Source organism: Achroia grisella, unplaced genomic scaffold (assembly GCF_030625045.1).
Source record: "Achroia grisella isolate CSIRO2021 unplaced genomic scaffold, CSIRO_AGI_Agris_v1 utg768, whole genome shotgun sequence".
Classification (NCBI taxonomy): Eukaryota; Metazoa; Arthropoda; class Insecta; order Lepidoptera; family Pyralidae; genus Achroia; species Achroia grisella.
In genome coordinates this window covers 42,685-63,506 of record NW_026713015.1, presented here as the reverse complement: position 1 = coordinate 63,506, position 20,822 = coordinate 42,685, and the positions used below count along the sequence as shown (strand labels likewise).

The window sequence follows — 20,822 nt, the reverse complement described above, 5'->3', positions numbered from 1 at the left end:
TCAATCACAGAGCGCCATCTAGGTATAAATAATAATTATTAAAGAAAAGGCAATCACAGAGCGCCATCTAGGTATAAATAATAATTATTTAAAAAAAAAGGCAATCAAGGAGCGCCATCTAGGCATAAATAATAATTATTAATAAAAAGGCAATCACGGAGCGCCATCTAGGCATAAATAATTATTAAAATAAAGTCAATCACAGAGCGCCATCTAGGCATAAATAATAATTAAAAAAAAAAAGCAATCACGGAGCGCCATCTAGGCATAAATAATTATTAAAATAAAGTCAATCACAGAGCACCATCTAGGTATAAATAATAATTATTAAATAAAAAGGCAATCACGGAGCGCCATCTAGGCATAAATAATTATTAAAATAAAGTCAATCACAGAGCGCCATCTAGGCATAAATAATAATTAAAAAAAAAACGCAATCACGGAGCGCCATCTAGGCATAAATAATTTAAAAAAAAAAAAGCAATCACAGAGCGCCATCTAGGTATAAATAATAATTATTAAAAAAAAGGCAATCACGGAGCGCCATCTAGGCATAAATAATAATTATTAAAAAAAAAAGGCAATCACAGAGCGCCTTGTATGGAGAATAGTAAAAACAACAATTTTATTTACCGACCTCGGTGGTCTAGCGGTCAAGCACACCCCTTTCGACTGATTATCGCGGGTTCGATTCCTCGCACGGCACAAACATTTGTATCCATGAGTATAATTGTTTGTATCTGTCTGGGTGTTTTCTATGTATAATATGTATGTATTTACAAAAAAAAATATATATCTATGTATATGTATCAGTTATCTAGTACCCATAACACAAGCTCTAGCTAGCTTAACTTGGGTCTAGATGGCGCTGTGTGAATTGTCCTGAGATTATTATTATTATTTTCCTATACAAACTGTTAAACAGGGCGCGTTCAGAAATTCAAAATTCCTTTAAATTTCAAGCGGAAAGGAGTTCTTGGAGTCAACTAGTAATAAATAAAAAGGAAAATAAAACTTACAGTTACTATTGTGAGGTTGTATGTCACATTATCATCTACAATTCGAGACCACGCGTCCCTGCTCAGTATATGCTCGTACAACTTCTCGCCCGGCTGCCGTTTGCAGATGGCCGCGCACAAGCAATTGTAGATGGCGTATTGGAATCGTCTAGAAACAATAGAATAAGAAATAGATACATTTATTCGATACATCATTACGTAGTATAAAACCAAAGTCGCTGTCGCTGTCTGTTCGTCCCTATGTATGCTTAAATCTTTAAAACTAAGCAACGGATTATGATGCGGGTTTTTTTTAATAGATAGTGATTCAAGAGGAAGGTTATATATATAATACAAGTATACCCGTGCGATACCGGTATAGGTAGCTAGAATAATAATAAAAAACAAAAAAAAAAGAATATTAAACACAAATATATCACTAAAGTGCTTCCATATAAGCCACTAAACAATACAAAGAAACAAAAGTCAAACGGCGGTAGGCAGTAGCCTACTCGCTAGTCATGTTCTCCTGGTACTTTCACTGTAGTATCGGTAATAGTAAGATAACTTCACGACTGTTATCTTTGATGGGGTAGTCAGAGTCATTGTCAACTGTCCATGTTGTCGTGAACGCAGCACTTGACATGTCCACATTTCGAATTTGAATAAGTAAAAAACACATTGCACTAATAGGCTGTAGCCTACTTGCGAGTCATGTTCTCCTGGTACTTTCACTGTAGCATCGCTGATAGTAAAATAACTTTACGACTGTTACATATCTTTGATGGAGTAGTCAGAGTTACTGTCAACTGTTGACATTGTGGTAAACGCAACACTTGACATGTCCACATTATCAATTTATCAAATTACCACATTTGAATAAAAAAAGCACATCACTCCAATAGACGGTAGGGTAGGTTCTAGCTTACTTGCGAGTCATGTTCTCCTGGTACTTTCACTGTAGTATCGCTGATAGTAAAATAACTTCACGACTGTGATCTTTGATGGAGTAGTCAGAGTTATTGTCAACTGTCGATATTGTGGTGAACGCAACACTTGCCATGTCCATATTATCATTTTATCAAATTATCCCATTTGAATAAAAATAAACACATTACTGCAATAGACGGCGGTAGGCTGTAGCCTACTTGCGAGTCATGTTATCCTAGTACTTTCACTGTAGTATCTGCAGGTTAAAAATGGTAATCTTACCATTGAATTTGGTACTCACTTGAAGTCTCCTCTGAGGTTATCCTCTGCAGCAGCAGGACAGTCCTCATCACGTAGCGTGACACACATCTTGCAAACCTCCCTGATTAGCTTCTTACTCTTAGCTTCTACCTCGCTATAGAGCTCAAACTGGGGGGATTGTAGAGACGGCAGGGGGATCTGTAGCAAGAATTAAATAATTTATTGACGACTCCAGTGGTCTGGGGGTTTAGCGCACCGCTTTAATTTCGATAGTCGCCGATTCAATTCCTCGTACGGTACAAACATTTGTATTCATAAGTATGATTGTTGGTATCTGTTGAAGTGCTTCCTATATATATCACTAGCATATCCCACAAACGTTGTATTAACATATAAATTAAAATCGCTATTCAAAGAAATATTTTTTATAAAAAATGCATTTTTAATGCCACATTCATCATGCTTCTTCCTTATCCCATTTATTTGTGGTCGTCGTAATGTTTTTCTCTTCCATTGATCCCTGTTCGCAGTCATCGCGTTATTTACTTCCTTTCTTACCATATCATCTTTCACACAGTCCATCCATCTCTTTTTCGGCCTTCCTCTGCCCTTATAACCATCTACATTCATATGTAACACTTTTCTTAAAATATGATCTTCATTCCTACGTATTACATGTCCATACCATGATAGACGATTACTCTTCAACCTCTCCGACACCGGCGCCACTTTCATACTTCCTCTAATGTATTCGTTCTTTATCTTATCCATTCTTGTCACACCACACATCCATCACAACATTCGCATGCAGTCGTCTTTCATCCGTCGCCTTTATTTTATTTTTTATGCATTATAAAAGAAAATTGTCCAAAAAATAAAAAATAAATGTTGGTGGTGGTACAACCCTTATCACTTAGGGGTATGAAAAATAGATAGTAGCCGATTCTCAGACCTACTGAATATGCAAATTTCATAAAAATCGGTCAAGCAAGTAAGAAACGTGACTCGAGAATTTTATATATAAGAGATGTATGTATTTAGACAAAAAAATGTATCTATGTATTTATATGTGTCTAGTACCCATAACACTAGCTCAGCTTACCCTGAGTGTAGATGGCGCTGTGTTAATTGTGAGTAATTATTATTATTAAATGTTTAACCTAAATAATTCCAACTGACCTTTTCAAAAGCGACTTGCAACAGTGTGAGAGTGCGTATACGGTCCACCACACATTTGTGGTACAGTGACAAATTGGAGGCGACGCCTGATGTCATGCGTGGCTTGAGGAGCAGCTTCTTCAGCAGCCCTACGATGACTGTTGAGAAGAATCTTTCGCAAAACACTGGCGTTGCGTACCTGGAGAAGATAATGATAATCTTAGTAAATTATAAACGCGAAGGTTTGTATGGATGGATGTTTGTTACGCTTTCACTGAACGGATTTTGGTGAGACTTTATAGTAACATAGCTTATACATCAAAATAACACATAGACTATAATTTAATGAGTGAGTGTGTAAGTGAGTTAGTGAGCTAGTGACAGAATGAGTGAGTAAGCGAGTGAGTGAGCGAGTGAGTGAGTGAGTGAGTGAGCTAATGACAGAATGAGTGAGCGAGCGACTGACAGAGTGAGTGAGTGAGTGTGTGGTCGTTATTATTATATACTATACCTAAGCAGAGGAACCATGATCCGCTCGCAGACCCCCAGTGTAAGTCCATTCCAGCAACGTCTGTAGGCCATCTCGTACAGCTCCAAGCGCTCTGTGCGAGCGAGGGATGCTGCACAGGAGTCCATCGCTTCATCCCACCATCCCGCCGTGTCGTCACCTGAATAACAATTTCAAAGTCTATAACAATTATATTAATACGTAAATTAAAACTTTTTAAGAACATTCCGCGCATATTATAACTAAATAGCTGACTTGAAACACGTTTTACTATATATATTTATTTCGGAATAGGACCACTTTTAATACTACATGCGTATATAGATAATTAATAATTTGACGGTGGTTTAGCGATTTGGCACTGAAGACGACCGCGCCGCGATATTCAGACAGCCCAAAAAACCTCGAAATAAAACACCACATATGAGGGAAAGAGTATAAAGATATCAAAAATGGTGTTACAAAATACTGAATAACATTTTTTCAGACTATAATGCTGTTTTTTTTATACTATGATGGTGGCAATCAAGCATACAGCCCATTTGATGGTAAACGGTTACCGTAGCCTATGATCGCCTGAAACACCAGGGGTAACACGTGCGCGTTAACCAACCCTTAAGAAACCCTAATATATTATTCTTAATTCTTGAAAAACCCCATGCTGTAGTCTCGTGGGAAAACCGAGTTGGCCTTTACAGCTTCACCGGACGTTAGGGGGCGAGTGCAGATGGCACTCCAAACCCGCGGAAGGACTTATGGAGCGGCTGAAGGCCAACTCCCGCCTGACGGATACGACTTTAGTCTGAGGGCACCACTAGGGGTTCGAACCTCGGCTCAGGCCGTCGTAATTTCCAGTCCCGTTTGAATTGGAAGTGGGATCGATCGGAGTGGCGACAGGGCGCACGCAGACGCCCGGTTGAGTTACTGAATAATAAAATTTTACAATCTTGTATATCAATCGATGAAAACGAAATAATATCGAGTTTTAGATATCTAACAGCGCCATCTAGTATTCTTTTCGGAACTAAATTACAACATACATTTGCATTCTACAGACAATCATTGTGAAATATATAACCTATTTGCTACATTATTTTTATAATTATAATTAATACATACTAGATATAGTGGCGCCTTCAACAGGCACACTTGCCTTACTGGTGGTAATCCGATGGTCGCGGACTCGTTTTCTCGCATGTTACAAACATTTTATTCATGAGTATGATTATTTGTATTAGTCTGTGTATTTTCTATGTATGTATTTACAAAAAAAAAATTATGTACTTATGTCGATTGCCTAATATAGGTGTTACAACACAAGTTTCGCTTAGTTTGGGATTAGATGACGGTGTGTGAATTGTCCTAAGATATTATTATTAGTATCACCACCAACATCATCATCACCAACAACAATATCATCATCATCACTAAAAACAATATTATCATCATCAGAGACTACAATGGGGGTTTTCAAGATATCATTAAATACATACTTAAGTCAGCGAGCGCATGAGACAATGTCGAATAGTTTCGTCCATTAGGCTACAGGGCCGTTTACCATCGCGCATATGCTTGTTTGCCACCCACCGTGCACCTACAAAAAAAAAAACAAGTTTCGGATGCAAACTTTGGGATTAGATACAACGTGTGTGAATTGTCCTAAGATATTATTATTAGTATCACCACCAACATCATCATCACCAACAACAATATCATCATCATCACTAAAAACAATATTATCATCATCACCATCTACAACAACATCATCATTAAATACATACCGTCAGCGAGCGTGAGTACAATGTCGAATAGTTTCTGGTTGCCATTAGCAGCCAGGGAGTGTAGGGCTCCGCGCAGGGCGGCTCGAGCTCCACCGTGCACCTCGCACAAGGTCGCTGGCAAACAGCTGGATGCAAACTGGGCGTACAACGTGCTGGAACAATTGTAGTTACGTATGAATATTGTATGTACTGTATGTATGACATCTGGAGCGTCCATGTTTGACATTGGATTAATATGTTTTTTTATTCAAATATACGGAGCGACATGTGGACATGTCAAGTGTTGCGTTCACCACAACATCGACAGTTGACAATGACTCTGACTACCCCATCAAGGATAAAAGTCGTCAAGTTATCTCACTATTCCGATACTACAGTGAAAGTACCAGGAGAACATGACTCGCAAGTAGGCTGGAGCCCACGCCGTCTATTGGAGTAATGTGATTTATAATACCTGAAGCCATCACCAGATGGCAGCACTACCACTAGACTTGTCTTCATCTCGCGACTGATGTCTGAAGTGAGCTGCTCCGCCACCCACCGTAGCGGGTTCGAGTCCGGACCCAACTTGTGCGGCAAACACGACATATTGTACAGTAAACTACATTTCTGATGGAAATTTGTTCTGGGTTCGTATACTGGCCATAACTGCAATAAAAACAAACATAATTGAGAGAGTTGTGGTTTAGTGGCACCCAACTTAGACCGGACGGTCGTAAATTTAATTCTTGCCGCCAATAAAATGACTGGCACTGGTCATTCTAAGCCCCCTAGGTGAAGGTTGGGGCCTTGGGGCAAAATCCTTTACCCCGGTATCGACCCCGGGGGCATCAAATCCCGAGTAACTGGATTAAGAACCTGTCAGGGCAGGTTACTTAAAAACTAATTGAACCTCTCATCTGTGAAGGAGCTAACTATTGGATTCGGACACTATAGCCCCATCTGTGAGAATTCCTGTAATTGGTTTCACAGATGGGGCATTAATATCATTTTGACAGATAACAGTTGAAAGGTTAAACTAGGGACATGAAGGCAGAATTAGGGCTGAAGGCGGCCAGCCACTCATTCACCAAGCACGCACCAGTCGGAACGAGGAGGGGATGGACACTAGTTCCTCTCCTAGCGATCAAGGAGACAGGGGTGGCGAAAGCCGCCCCTGGATGGCTACCGGATCGGGGTGACGACCGCGGGGGCGATCGCACACCACCGCACTAGGCTCGAAGTCCCCACGCGCCTTCCTCAGGGAAGAGGAGGGGAAGTAGTGGCTTCCGCACAGAGGACCCGATGGGCTCGCTGCTGGAGTGGGCCAAAGCCGTCGGAGCCGCGGTGGGCTGACATCGATTCTGCGACTCCGGTATAAGGCGTTGGGTGAGGGACATCTTGGAGTTTTTAGTGAGTAGGAGTCTCACAGTTTCTGATATCCATGAGGGATTTTGTTCAAGTGAAAGGGAGATAACTTGATAGGTCGCCCTAACCACAGCTAGATGGGGCCCGCTCTACAATACCTACAGGGCGAGGTCGAGGTAAAATGCACATGCGAAACCTCTGTTTCCAGCAAAAACGCTTGCGGTGACACCGTGTGGCTTTTAGGCTGTAGAAATACCACAAATCACCTTGCCATCCCTCCTGTGGGGTAACGGTATTTGCGAAGATTTTTCCTCACGTAAAAAAAAGGCACATAACTTGATAAGAAATGTTTACTATCAAAGTAGCTGACCCCGCAACGTTGTTGCGATATAAATGAAAATCGCTATTAAAAAAATAAGAGTTGATGATAGAAAAATGAAAATGTAGGGTTATATGTATTTTAATGGCTCATTATAAAAAAAAAATTGTCCAAAAAATTATAAAAATTATAGAAGTGTACAACCCTTATCACTTAGGGGTATGAAAAATAGATAAAAGCCAATTCTCAGACCTACTGACTACTATATGCATATAAAATTTCATAAAAATTAAATCTAAGATCTTACCTTATCAACCAATACCACAACTTCACTAGCATCTAGCGACCTCTTCCTAACATAAAACCTCACAACATCATCCAATATAGAACAGCATTCCTCTAATCCACTCTCCAGGAGTATTCTATTCAAAAAAGGCATAAAAACTCTTATGAAACGCGTACAAAACTTAACACCTATCCGTTCGTTGGACACGCCTTTCAAATCCACGCCTTCTAAAATCACCCGCTTAACATCGCTATCTGTCAAATATTTGACAGCAACTGTCAGGCAATCTGTCAAAAATGGCATATCGGCCATTTTTATTTTTGAATAATTCCTCATTATTATCAAGTGCCAATTCTGTATTTCCTTCAGAAATGGTTTCGAATCGAATACATTTAATAATATTGCCAGAGCTTTTATTGTTGTTATGTAGTTTTTTAACGGGTTATTTCTGGTTATGCATAATGTTATTTTTTCTAAGGGTAACATTTGGCACCACTCTTCGAAACTAGACTCTATTCCACTTGGTATAGAATTCAAAATATTCTTGTACATTTCTATACAATTCTTGAGTATGTGATGTGAATGAACTACATGTTGGGGTGTTATATTCTTGACAATTCTCGATAGAAAATCAACTGTTTTCTGAAAAACAAATATTTTTATTATAGTAATGACATTAAACGTAATAATAGATGAGAGAATGACAAACAAGCTGACAGCCCACCTGCTGGTAAGTGGTAACGGACGCCTATATACATGAACAGCACTACGGACGTCAGGCTATCATGTGACGCTCGTAGTATCCTTAATACGTAATATCTCTCACAAATGATTAACTAATTATTTAATATTTATTAATTAAAATAATTTAATTAATAAATATTAAATAATCTTATCATGTGACGCCATATCTCTCACCAAACTGTCTACAAATTCATATTCTCCTGGTACTTTTAATGTACATTCGCTTCCTTACTACTTGATTTTTTTATTTATAATAATGTCAAACAAGCTGATGGCCACGTGATGGTAAGTGGTAACTGTCGTCTAAATACTAGAACAGCGCTAAAGACATTACGTTATCATGTGACGCCCGTAGTATCCTTAATACGTACTACACAGTAATTACGCTTGCCATATCTCTCAACAAACTGCCTATAAATTCATGTTCTCCTGGTACTTTTAATGTAGCTCAGCTTCTTTACTACCTTTTTCTCACATAGTTAGATATATATTTTTTTAATACACATGTAATATACATAGAAAGCACCTAGACCGACACAAACAATTATACTCATGAATACAAATGTTTGTACTTGCGAGGAATTGAACTCGCGACCATCGAAGGTAAAGCTTACTACCGTTAGACCACTGAGATCGATCGATACATAAAAGCTAGATTCATATATAAAAAAATACCTTATAATGAAGCTCCAATAAACTCTCAGCGTATTCACAGAAAAAAGACAAAATCGCGTCCAACTTGAACAGATCCGGTTCAACGAAAATTGCGTCCTCAGCGTAAACTTCAATCGTGTACAATTTCGATAATAATTCGCTATTACTCGCAAACATATTACTATAATAACTCGAATTCAATCCGATCGCATTCTTCATTATCGCCAAAACGTAAACGCATTGGTAGAAATCCAAATTCTCACTTCTGTAGACATCAAAGAACGAATCGAATAATGTCGAACACTCTTGCTTTTCACCTTCCATCGCTTCTTTGATAAAACCCATAGATTTCTTTGTTAAATCGCTATAAATTATTATATCATTTTCCGTGCACAATTTTCTATATACAACCAAATTAGACATAATATTCTTTATTAATTTCTCCAGTGAGTTACTATCGAATAGTGCTATTTTATCGATGAACGTTCTCGAAGCGAGATCGAATGTCGAAGTCGTTTCTATTTCGTTCGTACACGATATCAATTCGAGAATCCGTGGTAGTAACGACCGGGTTAGAACGTCGTTTTGGGTTAGTGCGGTCAATAGAATCTCTGTTATATCCAAACCGGCTCGCCTTATGGTTGCTGAAACAAAAAATATACATTATTAGCTAAGATTAGACGGGAGATCGCCGTGATCTAGTGGAAAACTACCCCGATTTGGGGGAAATGGGGATAGTTAGTAATGTGGACTGATGATCTTATTCCTAGCAATGTACCATGTCAGATTGACCTCCACGCGGTTCCCCCTGGAAATCATCCTGATAATTCCTAGTGAATGTGCCACAATGGGCTAACTGACCTGACCTCATGCTCATCTTATCATCCTCAACTCAACCCCGCAAATGTAAACCGTTAGCGCAGGCGGGTGCACCATTCCATTATCATCCATAAAAAACCATCGTGGCAAATTAACCAGGAATTTGTCCCGATGGTTTCCAGGGGGAACCGCGTTGAAATCAACCTGACATGGTACATTGCTAGGAATAAGATCATCAGTCCACATTACTAACAATCGCCTTTTCCCTGACCTGACCTCATACTCGTCCTTCTCCACTAATATTCTTCTCCTTCTTACCCTTCCTATAAACCGTTAGCACAGAAGGATGTAAAAAAAATTTTAAGTCTACTTACAATCAGTGGCAGCAAGCATCACGAGCGTTCTCTCAGCAGCAGTCTGCAGAACTTCATCAGACCCTGACTGTAGCAGCACACCCAGTAGTTCCGACAGCATCTTCCTGGCGCCTGGAGACGTTTCTTCGCTGATGAACTGAAACCGTTATCATTTATGTATTTATGACGACCTCGGTGGTCTAGCGGTTTAGCATCGATGGTCGCGGGTTCGACACCTCGTACGGTACAAACATTTGTATTCATGAGTGTGGGTGTTTGTATCGGTTTGGGTGTTTTCTATGTATATTATGTAAGTATGTAAAACAATATCTATATATTTATATCAGTGGTCTAGTACCCATAACACAAGCTCAGCTTACCGTGGGACAGTGGGATTAGATGGTGTAAATGTTGTTTTATACTTACTCATGTCTTTTACATGCCCTGCAAAGAGATTAAATTAATTACCTGTAACAGTGCTGGTAGCGACCGCGGGGCGGAGCACAGCAAAGCGCCGTGTAGGGCGGCCACATTAGCAGGATCTCCGCCCGCGTGCCGCCGACAGGACGCCACGCACAACAACGCCACAGCGTCTCGAATGGCCGACCCCGTCTCAGAATTCAGAACTATCTTAGCTGAAACATATTTATGTTAATTATTGTTTACGCCTAGAAACTTCCATCCAGCAATTTTATCATTTTTTAATTATTGTTCACCGGCAAGAGCACTGATAAGAGAGCGGCTCTCGAATCATGATGAATGAAATAATGTAATATTGGGAATAGGTGGTGAAAAATGCTGGGGCACTGATACGACATGACGAACTCTCATGAATAATATTATAGAAGGAAAGAGGAGAAAGGGAAAAGTAGAAAGGCAAGATAAGACACAGCTATATTAAGCGGATAAGGGAAAAAGTTGGAGTCGTGTATAACGAACTAAAGAGATTGATGAAATATCGTGGAAAATAACAGGAGCTCCACCGGCAACAGTGCAGCTCTTAAATTATGAATTAATTAATGTAATGTACTGTAGTAACTGTACAAAACTGTAGTAAATATACTGTGTAGGGAATAGGTGGAAAAAAATGTTGGGGGTGATACGATATGACGAATTCATGAATAATAATATAGAAGAAAAATTTGAAGGAAAGAGAAGAAAGGGAGGACCAAGACAGCTATATTAAGCTGATAAGGGAAAAAGTTGGAGTCAGGTCATTGGGCTCCCTAAAATATGGTCGAGCGCAGTGATGGCTGGCTCATCCGTCATACTCGTGAACGAGTGCTGCTTGTAGGGTCTGGTCTTCTCTTAACACTGCGACTGATTTAATCTTATTGTATATTTATATTTGACCTAAAAAATTTGTACTGGTTGGTAGTTTGTATTCCCACAATTCGACTTGTTAAATGTGAACTTACAAGGATTATTTAAAAGAGCAACACACAAGTTTCTTGCTCGTTCTTCTTGAGATGAAACAGCATTCCGAATTAAAAAAATGTTATGACTATTCAAAAGTGTTTAAATTAAGTTTATTTGAAAAAAATATCTTCTATTCTATTCTAAAAAAAAATTCAAAATTCAAAAATCATTTATTCATGTAAGACAATTTAGCCGCTTATGAACGTCAGATTTTTACATTATAATTTTATTTTTTCCCTACCGTCCAGTTCTAATCGTGTATCAACAACAAAAGAGATTGATGGAAGATTATGGAAAATGGCAAGAGCTATACAGACAAGAGAGCGGCTCCTAAGTTATCAATGAAATAATGTATATTTGTTACTTTATTTTAATTTTTATTGAGGGTTTTTGTGGAATGGAGACCAAGACGACGAGCAAAGAAAACGGTACCGGTATAGTTGTAGAATATTTGTGTACTAATGACTTATGTCATATAAAAACAATATAATATTATAAAAAACATAGATGATAAAAAACGTATAAAAATAGTTCGCAAGTTTTGGTACTCCTCGGAGCTCTGCTCGGAGTTTCTCTGCTACATGTTGGACCCGACTCCCGCACGGTGAATGCTATGAACTTTATCTCAATCTTACGATCCACCTTATAGAAATTGTTAACCATTGTTTATTCATGTATAGTTACCACGGATATCATTTTAGCTTTTGATAAATTATGGTACCCTTCAGGAAGTGTCACTTTTTTTATTTGGTTGTTTGGGCTATTGTCAGGTGCTTGGACTGCAGCACTGCGATCTATATAGGTCTATTGTGCTCGCCCATTCTCAGAGTTCGCTACCTAGACTCGTCAGGGACAAGAAGTGAAGGATATTCTTAGGAGCGATGGCTTGTATCTCCTTAGGATATTTACTTACGATCAGCACATAACATAGTCAGCAGTTGATGCAGCACTTCCGACTGTCCGTCTTCAATTGCGATCTCCAGAACTGACTGCAGGTTGATCTGTAATAGTATACTACATTCTTCATAATATTATATTGCGTGAAAGATTAACAAACATCCATACATACTCACAAACTCTTGCGTTTATAATATTAGTAAGATAGGTAATTAATATTAATTTCCGATTGTGGCACAACACTATTTAAGAATCGTAATAAACTGGCAACATCGGTAATGTCAAATTTGTCTCCTAGATAAAAAAAACAGCTTATAGTTTGTAAGACTTGACATATCATGCAGGACTTGGTGGTCAGCAGTTTAGCACATCGCCTTACCTACGATGGTCACGGATTCGATACCTCGCACGATACAAATATATGTCATGAGTATGATTGTTTGTATCGGTCTGTGTGTTTTCTATGTATGTTATGTATTAAGATATATATTGCAGAATTGGTGGTTAGGAGTGTGTAATAGACCTACATGAATGAAGATATTTTGATTTGATTGGATTTGATCCTATTACCTTCATAGTTAATTCGTCCGTATAAGGTATCTTGAGGCACAGGGCATCCTTTAATTTTGCCATAACGGAGCTGGAAGATCTTGAATTGTTGTTGAAGTTTGTTTTACGGCCATATTTACCTGTAAATATTGTTAACTATCGTGTGAGGCATTACTTAAAAATGGTAAAGTCGATAATCATGTTTCTTTATGTAAGGCATACAGAGTAACCTGAAACGGCACGGCAGATGCCAGATCATAAATAATAAATAATCTATGTGACATTGACATGTAGATTGATGGATCGGTGGAACTGACGTAGCGGAAGTTTGGAGCTAAAGGTTGCAGTGTTTATTATTATAAAAACAAATAAGAGATATGTAATTGTGAATATTGTAGGCATTGGGGGGTTTTGTATGTAAATGTTTGTTTGGTAATGTATTAATGCATTCTAAAAGGGCCTTTTAAACCTACACTCGTGTCACAAGTCACGGGCGGTACTTGGCCCTTCTCTCCCTGGCCAACCGGCATCACGCCTAAGTCGTAAGCATAACTAATGATTTTAATCATTACATAGTATAAAACAGAGTCGCTGTCGCTGTTCGTCCTATGTATGCTTAAATCTTTAAAACTACGCAACGGATTTTGAAGCGGTTTTTTAAATAGATAGAGTGATTCAAGAGGAAGATTTATATGTATAATACATGTACACCCGGGCGAAGCCGGGGCGAGTAGCTAGTAATATACTAATCATAATTGCCTTGCCTTGATCTTGTGGCTACACTTGTAAAATTTCTATAATAATATATTTGTATATCTTACTAGCTGTCCCGGAAAACGTTGTTTTGCATTAAAATAAAAAAAAAATTAGGGGTGGACTACCAGATCAGATTCTCAGACCTACTCAATACGCACACAAAATTTCATGAGAATCGGTCAAGCCGTTTCGGAGGAGTATGGCAACGAAAACTGTGACACGAGAATTTTATATATGTATATTTTATTATAAAAATTTAATAATGTGGCGGGTAGAATTGAAGACATACAGAGTTTGTTGAAGGCATTCCGAAATATAGCAGCTAAGTGAACGTGTGCGTATTTATCTCCGTATCTTACAAGTAGAGCAAGAGTAAGTAAGAGCGCAAGCTTGGGTCCGAACCACCGTTGGTTAGCCATAAGATTTTTTTTTTCGGACTACTCTAATGCTGTTGGCCGCAGCTGGCCTTTACACCTTCACCGGACCAGTGCAGATGGCACTCCAAACTAAATTAGGGACTTATGGAGCGGCTGAAGGCCAACTCCCGCCTGACGGATACGACTTTACACCAAGGGCACCGCTAAGGGTTCGAACCTCGGGTCAGGCCGTCGTAATATCGATCCCGTTTGAATTGGACGGGGGATCGATCGGAGGGATCCCTAAGAGCCTGCGCCTGCTAGAACGGGAACTGAAACAGTTACGCTGCCGGTTAGCACGCGTTTTGCGGGAATAATATGTAATGCTACATAAGTATACATACCTAAGAACATGACGATCTGCCTGTGCAACACGCGGCCATCTTTAGCCGAAAGATCGATGCGTCCACGCAGCTTATCAACTAAACGGATCACCTATAAATATAGAAATCTTTATTGAAATAAACTCAATATAAGCTTTTGAATAGGCGCATTTTCTTTCTCATTGGGAAAGAGACAAATTGGAAGCCTTTGAGATGTGGTGTTGGAGAAGGATGGAAAGAAATAGCTGAAAAGACAAAATAAGGTATGAGAAAGTGCTTGAAAGGTTTAAAGAAAAGAGACAGATCATAGATGTTATTGAGAATAGGCGGGGAAAATGTTGGGGCACTTGATACGACACGACGAACTAATTAACAACATTATTGAAGGAAAAATAGATGGAAAGAGAGGAAGGGGAAGACCGAGACACAGCTATATCAAGCAAGTTAAAGAAAAAGTTTAGCCGGAACAAACATACAGATAGACAGACAGATAAATTTTGTAACAAATGGTATTTTGGTGTATGTACCGTATTTATATTCATATGCATGTAGTAAAAAATGGTTATTTCAATATTACAAACAGACACTCCAATTTTATTTATATGTATAGATTGTTGATTTACCTTATACACTCGTTCCTCATCGAGCCGTTCTCCCTCATAGACGATGAGGTCTTCAAATTTCTTGAGACTCAGCTGGAACGTCTTCCATTCCACGTCGGTCCTGGAGAAGATGACCTGTCACAAAGCTTAGTTAGTTTGTGAGTATGGATTGATGTTTGTTACTCTTTCACGCAAAAACTACTGAACGAATTTTAATAAAACTTTACAGTAATATAGCTTATACATGAGTATAACACATAGGCTATAAACTCCATGCGGGTGAAACCGCGGGCACAGCGAGTTTATAATAAATACTAGCTGTGCCCGCGACTCCTTCCACGTGGATTAGTAACCTTGTTAAGAAAAAATATTCATTAATATAAATGTCTCCTTTATAATAATAATAATAATAAATATATTAAATAACCAGCAAAAGCTGAGAAAAAATAAAGAATAATAATAATAATAATAATAATAATATTATTATTATTATGTATATATGTATATTATTTCTTAGCTATTGCTGGTTTTCTCCACACTTACGGGCCGAAACCAAGTAAGTGCAGAGTGTGTGTATGTGTGTGTGCGCGTGTATGTATGCGTGAGTGTGTGTGTATTATTATTATTATTATTTATTTATATACTCTTTATTGTACCAGGAAAATTATATTAATAGAGTAATTAAAATTAAAGGGTACAAAAGGGTATTATTATTAGTTACCCACTAAAGCCAAATTTTCGTCGATCTAGCTTCAAAAATGACGAATGATTTTTGTAAAAAACTTTACAATAAACAAACAATTACATTAAGACAAACTTTACAATAATAATAATAATAACACGTTGCATATCCCCTCCTCTAAAATAGACCTATTACAAAAAGCCGTCATACTAAACACATGTCGAATAGTCAGAAAATTTCTATCTTCATCACATAACTCATCCATGCTTGGCTAAGGCCCGCGTGTTTGAATATATTACCCCCGTAAAAAGGGAGATATAATAAATATATATATAATATATAATAATAATAATAATAATTTTGTCTTCCACTTAAAAATTATCCATCCTCATCATTCATAATTTATACTATCATTGTTTGGTGATTTTTACCCGCAATGATCAGTCTATTACCCCATCAAAGGGAGATATATAATATATATATACAAAAAAACATTTATTGAGCATTACAGTATTCTTATTTACTATACAACTTAAATGCTAAAATATGTTATAATATATATGCTATAATATAATAATTATATAAATATATAAAATGCTGAATGTGGCTCCCACTCAGCCTCACACATTATACCACAGCACTGATTTTCAGTGGGGCCACCACACACGAGACTCATCATTCATCTCTTATTTTATTTTATGGGTAAAATATTTACAAAATGTAATATTTATTTATGATTAATCAACAGCCTAAAATTTAAGTTTCAAGCTTTAAAAATGACTATACTTCCACAAACCATTCACCCTTTCAACCATTCACCCTTTCAACCATTCACCCTTTCAACCATTTAGATCAACAGTTGTGTATGTATGAAAAAAATATGACGTACATAAGAGACCAAAAGTACAAATGAATGTGGATGGTTATAAGGGCAACCAAAAAAGAGATGGATGGACTGTGTGAAAGATGATATGGTAAGAAAAAGTAAATGACGCAATGACTGCAAACAGGGATGACCAAGCGAAAAACATATTACGCCGACCCCAATAAATGGGATTGATGAAGAGACCAAAAGTAAATAAATTTTTTTACATAAATAAATCACTTTTAAATGTGAACTTTTAAAAATAAACATTATTGTGAACGTCATAAGGTACAATTTACTAATAACGCCAACATAATGAATGAATGACTGAGTTTATGAAGTTATAGAACACTAGTTGACTCGCGCAACTTCGTCTGCGTTTCATTTCATCACCTTTCGCACCTATTGGTCGTAGCGTAATGTTATATAGCTTAAAGCCTTCCTCGACAAATGGACTATCCAACACAAAAATTATATTTTCAATTCGAACCAGTAATTCCTGAGATTAGCGCGTTCAGACAAACAAACTCTTCAGCTTTGTAATATTAGTATAGACTTGTGAAAATGTTAATGCAAGTTTTAAAAATAAACATTATTGTGAACGTTATAAGGCACAATTTACCTGTAACGCCAAGAGAACCTGTGCAGCATCAGCCTGGACCCTGAGGAGCAGTAGACACGACGCGCATAAGGTCGCCTCATCCTTACACCTTGTAATTTCGATGCCCTGCAAAATGGATTTTTCATCATTTAACATGATTGAAGTTTGGGATGTTATGGATATGAAATTTCGGGTACGGATAGTTTTCGGATATAGGAATGATTATTATACCGGATACGGATAGGGATATGAAATTATTTCGGATTATCCGTTAGTTTCGGATAATTTCGGTTACGAATATTATTTTTTTAAGGAATTTCATAAGTGAAATACAAATAGCTTATAAAATGGTTACATATCGTATTTCTATTAGGCTCCGCCCCTATCCGATACAATCCGTAGCTTTTATTTCGGATTATTATTACAGTTACGAATATTTTTTATATCGGATATCCGATAGTTTCGGTTACTGTTAGAGAGCTCCCTAACATCGCTGGTCTATATAGTCTTTGGCATAATTAATGTTGTTGTTTATAACGTACTCTGTGCAGTTGACAGAGTCTGATTGTAAAAATGGCGGGAACTGCCTAATGAAATGTGAAGCGCAATTTAGCATTTTATTTATTTAAATATTTAAATACAGTACAATAATAATAATAATAATCTCAGGACAATTCACACAGCGCCATCTAGTCGCAAGCTAAGCTAGCTACAGCTTGTATTATGGGTACTAGACAGCTGATAAATATATAGATTTTTTTTCTTAAATACATACATGCTATATATAGAAAACACCCAGACCGACAAACAATCATACTCATGAATACAAATGTATGCGCAGTGCGAGGAATCGCACCCGCGACCGGAAGTAAGGCGGTGTGCCAAACCGCTAGACCACCGAGGTCGTCTAAGTTAAAGACTGACCACCGGTGGGTCACTAGGCAACTGGTTAAGAAACTAGTGACTCCATGTATGTTGCAATAAAACTTCTACCTCAGTCTCTATTTGCGACATTTTTTTAACAGCATAGGGGAAACAAATAGCCTAAGAGCCCACGACTGCCAGACATACGTCATTTTAGTAAACGTGAAAGTTCTTGTATGTGTGTCCCCAACACAGGTAAGAACGATCCCCAAACATGAACCTCTTGCTCTAAAATTAACCTGCAGGCAACGTGATGGTAAGTTACCATCGCCCATGAGCACCCGGGAGCGCGACTGCAGTAACTTACGATACGACTTTTATTTAACATGTTAAAGACCGCATGCCCACTTGTGGGTCACTCCGCAACGAAAGTAAATTTACACGTTGGGAGCGAGTGATCACTCCTGGGCACTTCAATTGAAATAAATGTGTTAGAATAATTGGGGTTAAATAATATCTACAAATTATTGTACACTAAAAACAATATAAGTAACGTTATATATATATATATATATAAGTAATGTTATGCATATAAATAAAATTTGGAGTATCTGTTTCTAATATTGAAATAACCGTTTTTTACTACATGCATGTGAATATAAATACGGTACACACACCAAAATAACATTTTTTACAATTTTTGTCTGACCGTTTGTTCCGGGTAATCTCTGAAATGGCTGGACCGATTTTGAAGGGTTACTCAGATATATACAGCTAGTATAAGGGTTACTCAGATATATACAGCTAGTATATGTATATCGACGCTAACATATATCTTTCAAGTTGGATCAAATTGCACACAATATGCAAATCAAATTTGCAATCGTGAACCGATTGCAAATTTGATTAGCCGATTGCAGCCGACCAATTGCAAAGTAGTTTAGGAGTTCATCGCGGACAAACAACGTGACACGTAATTTTTATATATAAACATTATGTATATATTTACAAATTGTATTTATATCAGTTGTATAGTATCTTTCCAGTTTCCATACCTTGCATAAATCATCTGGGATGTTATGGTCGGGAAGATACTCCGCTACCGCCGCGATGGTTGCCAGGGCGGCTGCAACCTTACACTTCGCCACCAGTGGCACCAACGCCGCCCACAGGTCTGCGGCATCAGGGGGACCCAGTGGGACCAACTCCGAGGTCAATTTGAGCAGGGAGGACAACCGATCCGGTATTTCCTGTAGATATATCTTATTTAATTTTAATCTTAATCATTATTACATAGTATAAAACAATGTCGCTGTCGCTGTCTGTCTGTCCCTATGTATGCTTAAATCTTTAAAACTACGCAACGGATTTTGAAGCGGTTTTTTAACAAATAGAGTGATTCAAGAGGAAGATTTATATATATAATACATGTACACCCGGGCGAAGCCGGGGCGAGTAGCTACAGTAATATTATAAACGCGAAAGTTATTTTGGATATGGATGTTTGTTACTCTTTCACGCAAAAACTACTGAACGGATTTTGATGAAACTTTACAGTAATATAGATTATATATCAGAAAAACACATCCTTATTTAATCACTAATATTATAATATAAATGCGATAGTAACTCTGTCTGTCTGTCTCGCTGTCACGCCAAAACTATTGAACCGATTTAAATGAAATTTGGTACAAGGATAGTCTGGACCCTGAGAAAGTCAAGGCTACTTTCTAATGCAAAAAAAAGGGTTGTAAGGGGTTGAAAGTGGACATGAAAGTTTGTATAGAAGTATTGCCATTTTTAAAGCTAGAAGCTTACAACTTAATTTTTAGGATGTTGATTAAATATAAATAAATATGATATTCAAAATTTGTCAAAATGTTACCCTTAAGGAAACAAAATAGGGGATGAAACTTTGTATGGAAATTCCTCTTTTATTGAATATTTTTTCTTTATTTGGTCAAGGTATATAGCATAAAATGACTAAAATACTGACCTCGCTCTCTTCTTCGAAGAACGTCTCCAATACTAAAATGACGTGAGCGACGTAATCTTCGAGAACCTTCCTCGACGCCGGATTTGAACCCGCTACCAGGTTGCGCCATATCTCTATATACTTCTGTATACCATCCCCACTGTCGGATGGCTGTATTGTCTCCGTCGTGAGGAATATTATAGCTTCCTGTAAATAAATATTAATTTGATTGACAGTCTCGGTGATCTAGTGATTTAGCACAAGAATAGTGGTGATTATTCCCGCGGACGAGGTCGAGTGCACAATTAATTTAGACATTGTTCTTCTACTCACCGTTCGTATATCATCGGGCGAGTTCAATATCCCATGAGTTATAATATTTATTCTTCTAGAAAATGGTAGATTGTAGTAGAATAATATGGTTGTCTGTAGTAACTTATCACTGTTTGGTAGATTTGATTCTATGCACCAAGATATCTGAAATAACACAATTTTATTATTAATATTATAAACGCAAAAGTTTGTGAGTATGGATTGATGTTTGTTAGTCTTTCACGCAAAAACTACTAAATGGATATTAATGAAATTTTACAGTAATATAGCTTATATATTAGAAAAACATTTTTTTGTCGCGGGTGCGACCGCGGGCACAGCTAGTAACCAATAAATAAATAACCGTGGACAATTAACACAGCGCCATCTAGTTCCGCGACAA

General features: G+C 37.7%; 1 protein-coding gene across 1 annotated transcript in view; it reads right to left on the bottom strand.

The window, feature by feature from the left end:
• The window catches only part of LOC131850411 (uncharacterized), a 69,566-nt gene that overhangs the window by 42,433 nt on the left and 6,311 nt on the right, over window positions 1–20,822 (bottom strand). Inside the window, exons 8-25 of the mRNA XM_059200623.1 lie at window positions 20,441–20,584; window positions 20,129–20,314; window positions 19,188–19,382; window positions 17,290–17,394; window positions 15,142–15,255; window positions 14,540–14,630; window positions 13,045–13,163; window positions 12,491–12,578; window positions 10,627–10,793; window positions 10,180–10,315; window positions 9,008–9,630; window positions 7,610–8,230; window positions 6,091–6,284; window positions 5,637–5,788; window positions 3,859–4,015; window positions 3,369–3,546; window positions 2,230–2,387; window positions 1,020–1,167 (exon numbers count right to left, since the gene is read on the bottom strand). Coding sequence (XP_059056606.1) covers window positions 1,020–1,167; window positions 2,230–2,387; window positions 3,369–3,546; window positions 3,859–4,015; window positions 5,637–5,788; window positions 6,091–6,284; window positions 7,610–8,230; window positions 9,008–9,630; window positions 10,180–10,315; window positions 10,627–10,793; window positions 12,491–12,578; window positions 13,045–13,163; window positions 14,540–14,630; window positions 15,142–15,255; window positions 17,290–17,394; window positions 19,188–19,382; window positions 20,129–20,314; window positions 20,441–20,584 — 3,576 coding nt within the window. The remainder of the gene's footprint in view (window positions 1–1,019; window positions 1,168–2,229; window positions 2,388–3,368; window positions 3,547–3,858; window positions 4,016–5,636; window positions 5,789–6,090; window positions 6,285–7,609; window positions 8,231–9,007; window positions 9,631–10,179; window positions 10,316–10,626; window positions 10,794–12,490; window positions 12,579–13,044; window positions 13,164–14,539; window positions 14,631–15,141; window positions 15,256–17,289; window positions 17,395–19,187; window positions 19,383–20,128; window positions 20,315–20,440; window positions 20,585–20,822) is intronic.